The sequence below is a fragment of the Terrapene carolina genome, unplaced genomic scaffold (assembly GCF_002925995.2).
Source record: "Terrapene carolina triunguis isolate 2854851 unplaced genomic scaffold, T_m_triunguis-2.0 Scaffold210, whole genome shotgun sequence".
NCBI classification, from domain to species: Eukaryota; Metazoa; Chordata; order Testudines; family Emydidae; genus Terrapene; species Terrapene triunguis.
In genome coordinates, this window is record NW_020664561.1 from 30,068,285 (window position 1) to 30,085,602 (window position 17,318).

The following is a 17,318-nucleotide window of genomic DNA, read 5'->3' on the forward strand; positions in this document are numbered from 1 at the left end:
CTATTATATAACTGTGGTAACACTGAATCCATTTGTAAAGAGTGGTGCAATATTGCTAGTATATAGTTCTATTTTCTGATAGTCCTGGCTACATACCACCAACAGTTTACATATTAGAAGCATTGGTGGTTCTTTGTATGGAAAGGCTAGAGAATGAACCACATTAATAGCTATTTTGCCACTAAGCCACCAGGAGGCTCTAGAAATCCAGTTCTTCTGATCCGGCAAAATGTTAGGCCAAGGTTTCCAGAAGTGACTAGTAATTTTGGGTGCCTCAGATTTTAGATATCTCACCTTGAAATATCTGAAAAAGGATCTAATTTTCAAACATTGCTGAGCACCTGTCCTCTGAAAGATCAAGCCCCTTGAACAAGTCTCAAGGTGAACAGTGAAAAAACAAGGCTCCCAAAATCACTAGTCATTTCTGGAAGTCTTGGCCTTAATCTATCATGTATTTTGCTAATTTAATTGTGAGAACACCAATTAAATACATTAAGAATCATATTAAGTGTGTTATTAAAAAGCACTTTCTTAGCATAGCAGAGTTGTAGTTACATTAAGTGTTAGCATTCACAGTGTTAATTAAAGTAGATTATTTATCCTTTTTTTGTCTAAGGTCATTTCCATTGATTGTGCAAATTTAAAACTGTTTAAAAACTAGGTTGATACAGAGAAATCTTTGCTAACAGTCACCTGTCCTAGTGGGAAGCAACAACTCAGGGCCTGGTTCTTGCCTCACTTGGGGCTTGATTCACTGACTTCAGTTGGCACTAGATCAGGACCTTAGAGCAATTTCTCTTCATTTCAGTAGGAGAATCAGACCCCTGGTCTCAGCAAAGTTTGTATAATATTAAGTACACAATATTTGGTGTCAAGCATTCAGTCAGAAATGCACCAATCCCTTTGTGCTCCTTAGTAGGCTTCATTCTATTTGTATACTCTGTTGGTTACTCTTTTTGAATTATGTTGGTATGTTTTTCAGTGGAACCAATATTAATGGAAAAGGCAAACAGATTATGAAAAATGTTGGGCCAGATCCTAGCTACTCTGATTTACTCCAGCTGAGGATCTGGTATAGTGCTGTTTTTAAGCCCGAGAATAATACTATGAGATAAAATTTCAGAGTAAATAATAAGCAAGGAGTGTATTCTGTGTCTATCTGTCTGATGCTATAACAATGTAGAAATATAGGTATACAGATTTGTCACATGTTTAAGGGCCTGATCAGAAGATCATTGTAACCAATGGGAAGACTCTTATTGACTTCAATGAGGTTTGGATCAGGCAGTCAGATTGTGCTTTATTTCTACAGTTGCACAAGGGTGCCAAAGATCCACTTTCAGGTCTTGCTATCTCCTCCTTGATGCAGGAAGCAGACATGTTTTAATGATTCATGTTCTTACTGACTGATATTTACCTGGCAAACCTTAATTTAGAACACAATGGTCAATGCCTGGTCCCATTTAAGTCAATGGAGTTTTAACATTTACTTTGATGAGACCAGGATTTGGCTCCAAGTTTGCCCGACCTTTACAAAATGATCTTTCAGGTACTGTAATTGCATAGGATGGTTTCATAATAGCTAATGAAAAAGCTTTTATTTTCTGTAATTAATTTCTAGAACTAGCTAACAGTTTATCCAGTTAAAGTTTAAGCTGGATAACTAAACTCGCTGTATTTTGCATTTGTTACATAGGGCGGGCCTGGCTCACAAGGTATTAAAGGAGAAAGTGGCGACCCAGGTCCCCAGGTACAATACAACATCCTTTCATTTTTAAGTATATTACCTTTTCAGCATATGAAAATACATTCCCATATGCAGCTTTTTACATGTAACTGAAGATGAATAGTTTTTCATGTACAACGCTGCAGCAAATGAAACAGTTACCTAGATTGTTCATTTTAAAATGTGAAAGTAACAAGCTGCTTTTCTGTAAAGAGGATCAGTTATCACATGTAGAGTGTCATCTCTTGAAAACCAGTTTTAAAATTGGTGCTGCAAGCTCTTTTCTCTGCTCTGTACTGTACATGCTCATAAGTACCATTAGCATCAATGTCTGCAGTCATATGACCTTGGGCTGTGATATGATCAAATCTCATAAACTGAGCAGGGTTTAACGTGACTAGTAATTAAACAGGAAATTTCCAAGAAAAACTTTGACACTGGAAGAAGTGGTGTTGTTGACTCAATGGATGATCCCGTTCTTTCTTAGTAATTATTGCATCTATCTCCCAGCTTGATGTTAGAGAGTACTGGCCAGTTGGAATCTTTAAACTTAGCACTCCAGACTTTTTAAAAAAAGGTCATAGTTTCTTTAAAGGTCACAAGTGCTTATGACCTTTGTTTTGGGTCTAACACCTGTCACCTGGCCAAATGCCAACTTGGGTACACATATTTAATCATGTATTAAGTGACTATCCTAAATTCCACCTTGGCAGTAGTACAAAAGTAAAACATTACAAATAGCCAATTAGTCTTTCATTTTTCCTACCTACATTTCCAGTGTGGTCCTTTGTTAGTTTTTTTTTTCTTCTATTTCTTTTTGTGGTCGGGTGAAGCTATCCACAAGCTCGGACAGTCAGCCATGTTCTGGACTGATATGGCTGGGTCCTCTGCCCCCTCCAGTACCTCAAGGTTCACAGCACTCCCTTAACCTCAGGGAGACCACAGGGCCAGCCTGCCTCATTGCAGCCTTTTGCTGCTGCTAAGGAAACTGTTAGTTTCTCCTAGCCCTCCTCCTCCCCTTCTAGAGCTAGGTCACCACTTATGTCTTCCAGCTGAGAATCAGAGCCAGTCATTAGCTGCTGCTTAGCTGGTTCCCAACACATGCCTGCTGGGCTTCTCCTTAGATCAGGGTTTGCTACTCCTTGGCTTTGCAGGTCCTTAAAGGGTTAGACCACTTGGCTACATTGCCCTAAATTATTGGGTACTGATTCGGAGGCTTTTTTCAGCTGACATTTCCACCCAAGGTACATATTGGTTTTGGACAAGAGTGCTCCCTTAGAAACACCTAGAACTGCCTTCAATGAGAATCACATGCGCATGTGAAAGCGGAATGAGGTGTGCAGTCTGTGAAATACTTTGGAATCCCTCTGGATAAAATGTGCTGTGTAAATATAAGTTCTCATTAAATATAGGTGAATTTAATTTTAACATGGCTAAAACAAGATTTGTAAACCATGACACTGAGATTTGCAAAGACATTCAAGGGATTTGGATGCCCAATTTTCATCACTAATTAATAGGAAGTGGGAACTCCCTTAGATAGCTTTGAAAAATCACAATCTTGGTATTTAACACTGTATTCCTAAATTGTTGTTTAGCTGAGATGTTTGGCAGTTTTGTTTAGCTAACTGTTCTAGCTTTTTGCTGCCACATATAGTATGATTTTAAAGACTGTTTTGTTTAAATTCAGGGTCCTCGAGGTATTCAAGGTTCCATTGGTCCAAGTGGGAAACCTGGCAAAAGAGTGAGTATCATATATCTGGTAAAAATTTAAATTGAAATCCAAATGAATTAACACTTTCTCATTACTCTGGATGTCAGTTGTTGGCATCTTCAAATGTTTGTATTGTTTTCAGGGTCGTCCAGGAGCTGATGGCGCTAGAGGAATGCCAGGAGAACCTGGTTCAAAGGTATGAGATCTGAGGTTGTATTTCGATCATGGCGTGGATGATGCACATTTTAAATAGGCATAAAGCTGCCCTCCACCACACTGCAAATATAAAAACAATGTAGAAAGTGATTCTGCAATGAAAATATTGATGCTTCAGACAACCAGATAAGAAGCAAAAGTTGAGCATGAATCATCCATTTAAAAATATGGTAATTCATGGTAATGGACAGCAGTGTAACATTTAAGTAATTTGATTCTTTGGACTTGATTCTGATCTCACTTAGGCTGCTTTTTTTTTTACATGGCTGTAACTATTTTCTACACCGGAGCTACTTCTGATTTATACCAGTATAATGTGTGACTAGAATCAAGCCCTTGGTCTTGATGTTAAATTTATAATGGCATAATTACAGTGGGGTGTAAAATCTGGTGCATGGCAGCTTCCTCTGCTTTGATGCACACAGGGCCAAATTCTGATGTTCAGATGCATGTGCTCAACTCCAAATGACTTGTTGAGATGTGCACATATATCCATGGGTAGAATTTAGCCCACAGTGAGCTGGTGTAATTTACTAAGAATATTACAAAGTGTAATAGTAATTTCAAAGTCTCTAATTTTTTTCTTTCCTAGGGTGATAGAGGGTTTGATGGTCTTCCTGGTCTACCTGGTGATAAAGGTCACAGGGTAAGATAAATATGAATGTTTATATGAAAGCTTATAAAAATGTGGTGGTAGTAGTAACATCACCTCATTTAAAAAAAATAACTTAGGACTATGGAGAGAGTTAAGTCAGAGAACATGTCAGAATTTCATGTTGCAGTATAGTGTCAGAATTGTATTTTTACAAGCATTTCATGTAAGGCTTCCAGTAACATGAATTTATAGTTAACGATCCACATACATATTTTTTATTTAAATATATTTTCAGATTTGGGCTAGATTCTCAATGGGTGTAAATTGAAGTAGTTTCCTTAAAGTCAATGGAGATATGCTGATTTACTTCAGCTGATTTACTCCAGCTGCCGAATGGGTTGAAGTTGATTATTAGAAGAAAGTTGCAATATACCAGTGTACAAGTTCTACGCTGAGGATGTGTGTATCCCATGACCAGTGTAGTCATGATGTTTCAATAGGCAGATTGTATGCCAGTGATGCCTTCTCCTCTCCGGGAGCAGATGGGGAATTGAGGTCACACAAAAAGTCTGTGGCACAGCAATGAATTGAAGCTGGGTCTCCCTTCCACTAGGGCAGTGCCCCAACAACAGGCCATCCTTTTCCCCTTGCTTTGAGGATACACAGACTTTAACAGCTCTGAACACAGATTAATGCAGAAAGTTTTGCAATTGTTTGTTCGTGTTCATGGAAAACAACATCCTTGACTTGTAATTTTTTTAACACCATTAAAAAGGCTTGCTCTAACAAAGTAGCAATCAAGAATACCTACAGTGCTAAGCTGTATTGCTTATTGACGAGGACTGAATCAATCCAAACACTTCAAATATCAACATTCCAGAACTTGGAGAAAGACCAGATCAGAGAGCTAATTTTGGTTGTGTCTGGCCCTGTACAGCAGTGGTGGAAGAAGTCTTCCTCTTGGAATGCATCCCTATTGCAAGTGCTAGTCACAACTGCAGTTCCCTGTACTCTCCTGAATGTGGTTCTCCTGATAGTTCTCTTGTAAGTCTTAGCCATGATAGAAGGAACTAGAAGAAGGCAGGATAATGATTCCACCCTCTTCGAGAAAGGAGTTAGCGAACCACAGATGGAAGTATATGCCGCAATCTTCAAAGGACTAGTGCAGTAGCTACACTTCCCAGGAAATTGGGGAGACATTGAATACTCCACGTATTTCTATAGTGTAGTGTGTTGTAGTAATATTTGATGTTGTTCTCCTCAGTCCTGTTTGTTTGTGGTGTAGAGGGAACTCTTACTTTTACTACAATTCACAATTCTCTCAATCATTTTTCATCAAACCCTTTCTTCCTAGAGAATAAAACAAGCAGCTGTTTGCAGATTTGAAATGTGGGTTGATCTGTAGGTGGCCAGTAGAGGGTACCAGACATTAAGATCTAGTCCTGTGATACTTAATTAGATCTACCAACAGGCCAATTTGAGAATTTTATGTCAAGAGGTGGGCCATTTGCGCAGAAGGCTGACAAAATAATAATAAAAACCTTCAGCTGCCAATAAATAAACACCTTGATTGCAATGTAAGTATTAGTGTTTTTATCTTTTAACAAAGTTTATAAATCAATATTATTACCCAGATTTGTGGCAATCTCTAATGGGAGAGGTGACATCAACAATCTCTGGCAAGCTTTGTGAAGAGCGGTTTATAGGAGATCAGGGCAAGGCACATGCACTGGTGAAGATGCTCATCTGTCAGATGATTGTGGTGTTGTTTTTTTATAATGTTCATAGTAGAAAACCCAGATTTGCAGAGGTACATTGATCTGAACATCATTAAGAGATATATAGCTAGATTATGGCTATTCTGAAACTGGTCATCATATTGAGTCCAGAAATCACAAAGTCCCATTTTTCTGAATTTTTGTCTTCAAGATATCTGAGCTCTGGAGCCTTACAATTTCTAATTGAAAGGCACCTTCATCAATTGAATCAAGAATATTCTTGGCTTCAGAAGGGCAGAGTTCATCAGTAGGGCCAACAAACAGATCACAAACAAATAAAAGCAAATCCTTTGAAATTTTAAAATTCTCAAATCACATTTTAAAATTTTTGATCCAAGTTTCATTGGTAGCAACAACACACAATGTGGTAAAGTGCAATATCTTTTCTGTTAAGTCTGTCTGAAAGATTTTAAGATTCCTCTGAAAGGCGCACATTTTTCCAAACAGATCCCTGAGACTGCTTGCACGGCCTTGGAGCTGCAAGTTGAGGGAATTCAAGTCACCAGTAATATCACACAGAAAAGCTACCTGTGACATAGAGGGGACTTCATTCATAAATTCCAGGAACTCACAAGCTATGTTGGTCTTGTAGTTTGAAAGAAATTCTATTCTTTCTTTTTGAAGTGCACAATATCTCTCTATCACACGCCCCCTACTTAACCAGTGAATGTCATTATGCTGCAACAGATCACTGTATTTGGCTGAAACATCTTGTAAAAGAGCTTTCAAAAATGAAGTTGGAAGATAGAAGTTGAACGTATCTCATTCACTAATCTCATCACAATACCCATTGTTTTTTTTAAGTCCCCTGACAATTTACTGCACAAGACAGTCTGGTGAATGATGCAATGAAGTGTATTTAATGAAGGGTGTATCACTGCCAAATGTGAAGCAAAGCCCTTCTCTTTCCCTGTCATAGAGGGACCTCTGTCTGTAACAAGCAAGTTTACTTTCTACAGATCTAAACCAATTTTTTTCAAAAAAGCCTTTAACTTTTCAAAAATTCTCTCTCCTGTGGCGTAGGTTTCTACTGGTACTAAGCACAAAAATTCTTCCTTGAAAATTTCACTATCATAAAATCTAACAAACAGTCATAGCTGGGCAGTGTCACTTAAATTGCTTGATTCGTCCACTCCAAAAGACATGTTGGCATTTTTAAAATCAGAAATCAGTGCTAACAAATAAACCTCCTAAATTACCTCCAATCTTCGCACTGTTCTGGACTCAGACAGGGGAACTTGCTTCACACAGTTCACAATGTCATCTTTGTTTTTATCTCCAGCAAAAAGCTCCTCCAGCATTTCCAACGTGCACTCCTTCACAAGCTAGGCATCCAGGAAAGGCTTTTTCTTTTTAGCTATTACCAACATTTTCAAAGGGTACGTCTATACCCAGCCGCTAGTTCGGCGGCTGGCAATCAAACTTCTGGGTTCGACTTATCGCATCTTGTCTGGATGCGATAAGTTGAACCTGGAAGTGCTCGCCGTCGACTGCGGTACTCCTGCTTGGCGAGAGGAGTACCGCGGAGTCGACGGGGGAGCCTGCCTGCCGCGTCTGGACCGAGGTAAGTTCGAACTAAGGTACTTCGAACTTCAGCTACGTTATTCACGTAGCTGAAGTTGCGTACCTTAGTTCGATTTGGGGGGTTAGTGTAGACCAAGCCAAAGAGAAGTAGCTGTTGCTTTTTCCTTTGCAGTCGCTGATGTTGTGAGAATGACATTTGAAGTGTGATACAAAGACTTCCAATTTTCAATTTTGTCACATCTTGCAACACTGCCAGGAGGACAGGCCACGTTGAAGTTACCATGCTTTGATTCAAAGTGACGTCTCATGTTGATGACCTCACAGATAGATACAGTGGTTTGGATTATTAAACACAAATGTTTTGCGTTTAAATGAGGTGGCATAATAAATAGAAAACCCGCTGTCCAGTTTGGGTTAAAACCTCGGTTTTTGCTGTCAACTTTGCAAAATTTACTCCCACTTGCATTTACTTTTGGCTCAATTTCCATCACTAATGAAAAACATGGGCAGCGTGCTAGCTCAACCCTATCGCAAGAATTTAAGACCCAGTAAGCAGTGCTTAATTTAAGGCCCAGCAGCTCTAGGCTTGGCAGTTCATAGCTCTGGCACCTCTGGACTCCCGGCCATCAACTGCTGCTCTCCGGCTGTCCAGCTCTGAAGGCAGCACTGCCGCCAGCAGCAACCTAGAAGTAAGGGTGGTGTGGTATGGTGTATTGCCCTCCTTACTTCTGTGCTGCTGCTGGTGGTGACATTGTCTTCAGAGCTGGGTGCCCAGACAGTAGTCGCCACTCTCTGGCCACTCAACCATTGCTTAATTTGTGCTGGGGCTTGCTTGGGCTGAGCCCTGGCACTTCTTTCATTACAAATTAAGCACTGCCAGTAAGTTACTAAGGAAGGCATAGGCAAATGATAGGCAGTGCATCATTGTCCGTGAATTTAATTATAAACATTGTTTTAAGATGAGTTGGCAGGCCACACAGGAAGCTTTGGCGGGCCACATTTGGGCCCCGGGCCACCTACTGAGTATCACTGATCTAATCACTGTGCATCTCTCATGTGTCCTCTGAAGACTGAGCAACCCTTCCAAAGTTGACTTAGGGCATGGCTACACTTGCAGATGTAGAGCGCTTTGCAGTGCTTTCCCTACTGCACTCTCCGAAGACTGGTTTAACTCAATCTGTTCACACTGACAGCTTCAAGTGCACTGGTGTGGCCACATTTGCGGCACTTGCAACGGCATTGGGAGTGGTCCATTATGGGCAGCTATTGAAGCATGCAAGTGACTGCAACGTGCTTTTAAAATGGGAGGGGTGGGGTGGAGTGTGACAGGGAATGTGTTGTATGTATGTGGGGGGAGAGAGCATGGGTTTTTGGGGGGCTGAGAGCATGTCAGCATGCTGTCTTGTAAGTTCAGACAGCAGCAGACCCCCCCCCCCAGCCTCTCTCTCTCTCTCTCACAGCATTCCACAATAATGGTTGCTTTGTCTCGGAGCCGGCTGTCAGAAACAGAGCTTTCAAAGGCCATATCCGCATTCCTAGGCGAGTTCAAAACAATGACAGGAGTGGCCACTTGACTTAAGGGGATTATGGGACATTTCCGGAGGTGGATCAGAGTGCAGTAACGCAACACCTCATTCACACTGACACCCGGGTGGTGTAGTCAAGGCTCATCAAACGTTATTCCTCTCGCCGAGGTGGAGTACCAGCAGCGCTGTAGACGCAGAGTCAGAGCGCTCTACGTGCCTTGCCAGTGTGGACGGGTAGTGAGCTAGTGCGCCCGGGGCTCCTTTATTGCGCTGTAACTCGCAAGTGTAGCCAAGCCCTTAGGGTGAAGAGATCTATGTTTGCTTTCTAATATGGCGTAGCAGAGTTGGCAAACTTTATGACCTTTAATTGTATAGTGAAAGCAACCTTTTTTGTTCTTATTCAGAAATATGGATATCAAATTCATATTTTCTAAACAAATGTAAAATATCTGAAAATGTTAATAAAAAGAAATAAAGAAAGACTTTTCAAGTCTTCCATCCCATTGCTTGGGAATAACTATAATACTTATATTAAAATGGGAGTCCTCTAAATATTTAGAAAGTATGACAAATCTGAAAGCAGTACCATTCAAAGCCAAAGCAGATAACTGTAGCCATTCAGATTCATGTGTAGTGAGAGGACATAATGCAAGGAGCTATTTGCATAAACATTCACCTCTGTACTCCCTGTAATAAAAAAGCACAGTGGAAAAAGAAATAAATCCTTTTCTCCTGTAGTTATATTTTATCTGCAAGAATACTGATGTTGTTTAAAAAAAAACCCACCAACCTTTAGCATATTCTTTTTAGGAATCTTTTCATGTCTAGTCATGTTTGAACTGGGAACACATACTATAATTTCCAGACCGGATGTCTTTCTGGAAGACATATGCTTTAGGCAACCACAAATTACTGAGCTCACTATAGGAGTAACTGGATGAAATTCTATGGCCTGTATTATATAAAGAGGTTAGACTACATCATCTAATGGTCCCTTCTGGCATTAGCTCTATGAATCTATGAATTTGCATGCAATTTAAGTATTTAGATTGATGAAGAATATGCCTATCCAAAGGTGTATCAAATGTATATAAAAGTGAAAGAATAATAAACAGTCTAAAACTAAAACTATCTTAGACATCCCCCAAATTAAAGACTTTCACCATGCCCATCCTATCCATTCAGACCTTGTTCTGTGTTAGCAGACCAATGGAAGAAGAGAATTTGAAGGCTGAGGACACCTTACTGATAATGAGCTACCTCCGGCCCCATCATGATTAAACCAGGACATTGTTAACCCAAGCTCCTAAGATGATCTCGACTGCCATAGTATTACAAGAAGACAGAGGTAGCCTCTCAGATAAACCAAGAGCCAACCACCTGAAAGATTTATAGATTTAAACCTATATGTTAAATTGCACCCAGAAAGGAATTAGAAGCCAGGTGATGGACTACAAGTGTCATGTGCTGCCTTCAATAAATGTCGCTTAACACATAGGAAGCAGCATTCTGTCTGCACCAGCAAATGTTTTTGAATAGTGTTAAGACATAGCCACATGTAGAACGTAACTCAGCTTTGAGGCAACAAAGATGCAGTTAATAGAACCTCACTATCTTTCTTAATGACCCCACAATCACATTGAACAGAAGGGCAGTGGAATAAACACCTGTCATCCCTTATACAAGAGACACCTTGGGGTAAATAAGCAATCACCGAAATCTCCCCAGCAGCACTCTGAAGGAGAAAAAGAATGGAGACACTCAAGAGTGATTCCATATAACTTTTCTAGGATTCACAGCTGTGGTCAGCACCTTGGAAACACTGCTAAAGCTAGAAGACTCAGCATGAACAATTTTATTCAGTCCTATAAGGAGATCACTGATTAAAAATCCCCTCTCCAAAAAGAGCTCAATCAGTTGTGTTTAAGTTATGCAGCACACTAGCCTTCTTTAAAAATGAGAAATAAATCTGAACTACATCGGTCCATCTGCTAAGGCTCTGTGTACGTACGCCTGAAAAGTCCCAGTATGGCCATTCTTATGTTCTGATGGCAGAACCAAGCCTTACATGCAGTAACAAAGATATGATTATTGAACATTTCTGAAATGTTAATCCTTCCTCACATTAATGTGATAAAAGATTTTGGATCCACCTCTAAACAAAAACTTCTGCCAAGTAACATGTAGATTTGTACCTGTTTGCTATTACAATGAAGATGTTCTGACATACCATTATGCAGCTAAAGTGGTATTTCACTTTCCCATCTCTTGTTGTTTGCAGCCAGAGTTGTAACCTGCATTATTTTAATATGGCTTTCTTAATTCTACAGGGAGATCGTGGCCCACAAGGACCTCCTGGTGCACCCGGTGAAGATGGAACAAGAGTATGTTACTAGTAACTTCAGCTCACTAATACATACAATAACATCTAAAGCAAGTCCTCCCAGAAGAGGAATATTTCGGTGACATATACTCTTCACACTAAACCTTCTATTCCTTTTTATAATGACAGGGAGAAGATGGAGAAGTTGGACCCAGAGGTCTCCCAGGTGAAGCTGTAAGCGAAGCTTTTTTACTATTCTATTTCTGGTATGCATGCTGACTGTTTTGCAGAACAAAATCACTGTAAGATTTTCATTCATTTCTACTAAGCTTTTCCCAGAGGGAAAAAAGTGGCAGTTCTGTATGGAGAGTAAACAATAGGCTAGATTCTTCTGGGGTGTAACTCCACTAACATGACTGGAATTATTCATGGATGAATTCAGTCCAGCGTACACAACTTCCAGAATCACTGTACCTGATCCTTATCTCATTTACTCTGGTGTAACTGCACTGACTTCAGTGGACGTACTCCTGATTTACATGAGGACAGTGAGGACATAATCAGCCTATTGAAACCTCTAGGGATATTTCACAACAATCTGCTTTTTGTGAATATTTGGCTGCAAAATTTCACCCAAATTCCCATCCCTTGCCCACACTGCTTCTCTTTATTGTATATTTCGCAATTGTTACATGTACAAGAATTCCACTGATATCAGTAGGAATTCCACCGGTGCTGTCACTGCAGAACAGAGATCTGCAGTGCAGGCAAGAGATCCAGGGCCTGGTTCAGAAAGGATAATTTTATCCTAAATATCTGACATATGCCCTTTCCAGATACAAAGTGGGTGTAAAATGCTACAGAGTCAGAATGATAGTAATTTGCATCCTCTTTACACAAGAAGAAACAGAGAGGAGAATGAGGCCTGTCTACTTCAGCCACAGTGTCTGATGACATAAATAATGAAAAACAAAATGCACTTACACTACAATACAATACAGAACATGACAGAAATCATTAAAACCACCTTGTTTTCATTAAATACGTAAATAGTCGGCACCCAGTTCAAGTGACTGTGGAAGGTGCTGCACCAGTGTTCAAGGCAGTGGCAGGGAGAAAATCTCCCCCTTCAACCTTTGTCTGGTATGAGAGACAGAGCTACTCAACAAAAGGTTCCTTCAACCCATAGTGTGCTCTTGATACAGGGCAGAGGTCAGGAGGATCCCATGTAGTATGAATCCTTTTGTCGGGCTGTACTGCCTCCCTCCCGCCTACTCCTGTGGCCTACCCGCTTGTAAGGAGGAATTGCACCTACATTTTTAATATGAATTGTGTCTTCTTTTCAGGGTCCAAGAGGACTACTGGGCCCCAGGGGCACACCCGGTCCCCCAGGACAACCTGTACGTATGGCATAAAGAGTGAGGTATTTTAGATGTGCAATTTCCAGTAAAAAATAATTCCACCCAATGTTGCCTCTATTTTTGTTCTTGTTGCAGGGTGTTGCAGGTGTTGATGGCCCCCCAGGTCCAAAAGGAAACTTGGTAGGTAGATAATTAGGGAAACAAGCAGAGGTTTGGGATTGTCAAAAGTCCTTCCCCTTCCCTACCTCCGTCACTGTTTAATCTAAAATTCAGATTCCCCTCGATGTTATATTGAAGAGAACAGCCTTGAGTACCATCTGCTCAATCCTAAATTCTGCCCTCATTTAACCTCCTGCAGTCCTCAGACTCCAGCTCTCAGGGTGTAAGTATGGGTGGAATTAGCCCCACATTAATAAAATGTTGGTGATATAAATTAACTTGAAAATCAGACTAGAGAGACAGTTAGTTGGTAGATTTAAAAGAGGGAAAACACAGAGATGTGCTTATATTTCTTTAGGCCTGACAATGAAGATTTGTAACACAGAAGCCCAAACCTAATGCCTCTGTATTTTTTGCATGGTAGGGTCCTCAAGGGGAACCAGGACCTCCTGGTCAACAAGGAATCCCAGGTCCACAAGTAAGTGTTCAGTAACCCACAGGTTATACTACATTCCTTTAAACAAATGTTAAATGAATACAGATTAGAATAGGGTTAGCTTTTCATATGCAGGACTGATAAAGCATGAAGGATTTTATAAATAATGCTGAAAATGTACATAGTACAGTGGGAGCAGAATTTTAAAGCAAGCTTGCAGAGGGCTTTTTCATTTGCAAGAAAAATGACTCATTCAGTGTTCCTGGAATGCCCGCAGGAACGGCCACACCTGTAGGAGGGTTCTGAATAGGATCCTGTTACAGACTTGATGCCAAAATAGTAGCCTGTGCAAAAGGCTCACACAAAGCTCCTTATCTAACTGGTTTAAAAAAACCACACACTTATATTTTATATTTGCCGCTATGTTTAAACAGATTAATAGGGAAAATGTATGTATATTGTTATCCCTGATTTCTCACACACTGGCTTCTTTCTAATAGGGGCTTCCTGGTCCACAAGGTCCTATTGGAGCTCCTGGTGAAAAAGTAAGTTATAAGATTATTCTGGTATTTCATAATCAGTGTATCTGTGTAACAACCTCTGGTTAAGTGGTTAAGGGCTTTTCTTTTGGTTTAGATATTGGATACCTACGATCTCAAACATAGCAAAATTCCCTAAAACCACCAAGTAAAGTAATGAACAATATGGGCCTAACTCTCTTCTCATTTACACCATTTTTTTCACTAATGTAACTTCCTGAATTTACTCTTGATTCATGCTGATGTTACTAGGATCATAATTTGGCCCATAGTACTACACTGTACATGATTAAATACAAATAGACTCAGACTGCTGGGCTACAAAAAAAGACAGTTTTTCCAATTTAAATGTATTTTCTATAAAATAAAATTCTCTCTCATCTCCTATACTTTTAAAATATCTACCTCTTTCTTTAAACTGAGGGCCTGATTCTGATCTCAGTTACACCGATGGTACATTGGCATAACTCTGGAGTTCCAGTGGAGTAGCTGTGGTATAATTTAGATCAGAATAAGGCCCTATTTGTTTATCCTTGTGTTTCCTGAGCAGTAACATTCTGCTGCAAGTTCTAATTATGTCCGTTTCAAATTTCACACTCCTAGTAATTGTCTCCTTTCTTCTTTTAGATCCCCAATTGATTCCACTCTGGTTTCCCTCTCATTCATGGTTTAATATCTTCCTAGTGCTCTAGTATCTCAGCTTCTTAGTGGGAGGGATTGAGGGGGATTTTAGGAAACAATACACAGACTTCCTACCTGCCTGTCTTCCCTAGAATGTTATTCTCGGAAGCTGGCTGTGTCCACAACATATTCATTCCACAATCCATCATGAATGCATAGCATACCTTTCAGCTATCAGAGGTTCAGGGCTATAAGACATGGTTTCTGCCACTTTATCTTGACTTGTTTCTTTCACATAATGTGACCATTTTTCTGCTTCTGAAGTGCCAAGTACAGGTCAGCTATGTGAAGTAAAAAAGCTTTTTCCCCTCCCCTGAGTTGTATATATTTCTTGTAGAAACAATCCTGCAGTCTACATTTGAGCAAAACTCCCACTATAGTCAATGGGAGTTTTGCATGAGTAAGAATTGCAAGAACTGGCCTTGCGTGCTCATCTGTTCTTGCATGGAATTGCTCTGATTTTAAGTCTTCTATCCCATAGTTGTTCATACTTTATCCGTGACATCTATATCAGATAGCTTAGAGGTGTAAACTAATTGTATTTTTTATATGTAACACCTACAATATATTGTTTATGGGCTTTTTCACAACAGTGATTCACTTAAGGGATGGTTCACTTGCCATTATAATAGAGATTACAAGGATAAATAGGCTAAAAGGGTGTGAAAGAGTTTGCTTGCTTCCAACCTATCCATATACTTACCTTATTTTTTGAGTTTTCTTGGCTTGGTAGTCTTTTCTGTTTTTGAGTTTAATATTAATGCAAATAAGCTGGCAAACCAGTTTGTTAGCTTTGTTACATTGTATCTTACTGCTAGGTAGAAATGTTATGTTCGTTCATGGGTTAAAAAAGGGAAGGTAGATATCCCAAAGATAAAATCTCTTAAATAAATGCACTTTAGCAGTGAAAGGTGTCACATTTCATATTAAAAAAATCCAACCTTCGATCTTCATCGTTATTTCTGCTAGTTTCTCCCTACAGGATAGAAACCATCTTGCATCTACCCAGCATTATATACATTTCTATGGGCTACGTACCCTCCCAAAACATCATAGAGACAAGAGTTGAGTTGATATGGAATGTGTTACATTTCAACTGTAGTCAAAGAATTTAAAAAAAACCCATACCTTAAAGACATAACCCTGCATTTGGAATAGGGTGGAGTCAGACCACCACAATGGACAGAAATCCTACTGGAGCTCCCCAGAATGCAAGATAACTTTGTTCACTGCTACACCTCTTCAAGAGGTGCAGCCAGGGCCGGCTCTAACTTTTTTGCCGCCCCAAGCAAAAAAAAAATAAAAAAGAGCGCCGCCCTGCAGAAACAAAAACAACTCCCCGCTGAGCGCCACCCCACCGAACCAAAAACAAAAACAAAAAAAACCCGAGCGCCACCCCGCCACCCCAAGATTGGCTGCCCCTTACAAGGTGCTGCCCCAAGCACGTGCTTGGTCAGCTGGTGCCTGGAGCCGGCCCTGGGTGCATCATACTCCAGCTAGTGTCCTAGGCCCATTCAGTGACCTGGTTAGGAGTGGAAAGAACAGGGTCATGCCCTGCCTCATTCCCACTCCCTTTGGGGTCTCTGTTACCTATGTGGAAGCACAGAGAGTGTAATGCCAAGCACAAGAATTACAACTTGTGTGGGGCCTGTAGAGGAAGTTGACTTCAGTAAATTAAACACTTACGTACATAAGGCTTTATATGCTGGATAGACTTCGGGGCATATTGGCTTGTGCAGTATAAACTTCATGAGCTGAAGGGAGCATGTTCTCCTCTCTCAGGTGCCCTATGCAAAAGTAAGTCTGACATCCTGAGACCATACACACACACTCTGTTGCTCAGTCCGTGTAGTGCTTACACACTCAACATGTACCAAGAGTCATCTTAGAAACACCATATCTGTAAGTTCCATAATTTTCCCTGAGTATCTCAGAATAATTGGCCCAATTGGGCCTACTGGGCGGGATTGCAGACCAAGGACTCTGGGCTTGGTTGTGCCAGAAGAGAGGAATAGCACTTGGAGAGAAGGAAGAATGCAGGCCACTCAGGAAATTAACTTTTATAAGCAATGTTTGCAGGAGACTACTCACCTAGAAACTTTTCTGTGTACAAATTGCCTTGCACAAGTCAATTTTACGAGAGGAGGTTCTGGCAAGTAAAATATTAAAAGGAAGTTTTTCCACCCAAACCTGCCCCCATAGAATGATTTCCCTTTCCAGAGTCACCTCTAAAGTTTTCCATGTGAAACTCCCCAACATCTAAAGTTTTCTCTGCTAAAATATACTGGCATCTAAAATTTTCCCTGCTTGTATCTAAATATTTAAATGAATCCAATATGTTACACGTTGGCATCTCTGATATTGGAGGACCAAGCAGTGACATTTTAAATATTGATAGAAACCTTTCCCTCCGACACTGAAAGCTTTCCCAGTCCAAACCCAGTCACACCATTACTTGTCTATGCTCAAACCCATTCACATAAAAAATTTCCCCCATCTAAATATGCTAATATAGGTTTCCCTCACAAAAGTTTCATCACAAAATTTTACGTGTCCTCTCTCTTAGGATCAGGCCTCACACTAATAGATGGAGATTTTCTTTAAAAGTTTGCATTGATTTGATGCAATATATTCAGCACAGCCAATCCATCAAGATTACTCATTCTCGAGGGCCCAGTCCTAAAAAGGAACTCATGAGTAACTCTACTTACATGGGCAGTCCAAGTGAAATCAATGGGAC

General features: G+C 40.2%; 1 protein-coding gene across 5 annotated transcripts in view; it reads left to right on the forward strand.

Annotated features, from left to right (window-relative positions):
* The window catches only part of LOC112108480 (collagen alpha-1(XI) chain), a 221,790-nt gene that overhangs the window by 89,264 nt on the left and 115,208 nt on the right, over positions 1–17,318 (forward strand). For all 5 annotated transcript variants that reach the window (XM_026655480.2, XM_026655483.2, XM_026655482.2 and 2 more), the window contains 10 exons: positions 1,697–1,750; positions 3,417–3,470; positions 3,583–3,636; positions 4,249–4,302; positions 11,410–11,463; positions 11,592–11,636; positions 12,749–12,802; positions 12,899–12,943; positions 13,347–13,400; positions 13,859–13,903. In XM_026655480.2, coding sequence (XP_026511265.1) covers positions 1,697–1,750; positions 3,417–3,470; positions 3,583–3,636; positions 4,249–4,302; positions 11,410–11,463; positions 11,592–11,636; positions 12,749–12,802; positions 12,899–12,943; positions 13,347–13,400; positions 13,859–13,903 — 513 coding nt within the window. The remainder of the gene's footprint in view (positions 1–1,696; positions 1,751–3,416; positions 3,471–3,582; positions 3,637–4,248; positions 4,303–11,409; positions 11,464–11,591; positions 11,637–12,748; positions 12,803–12,898; positions 12,944–13,346; positions 13,401–13,858; positions 13,904–17,318) is intronic.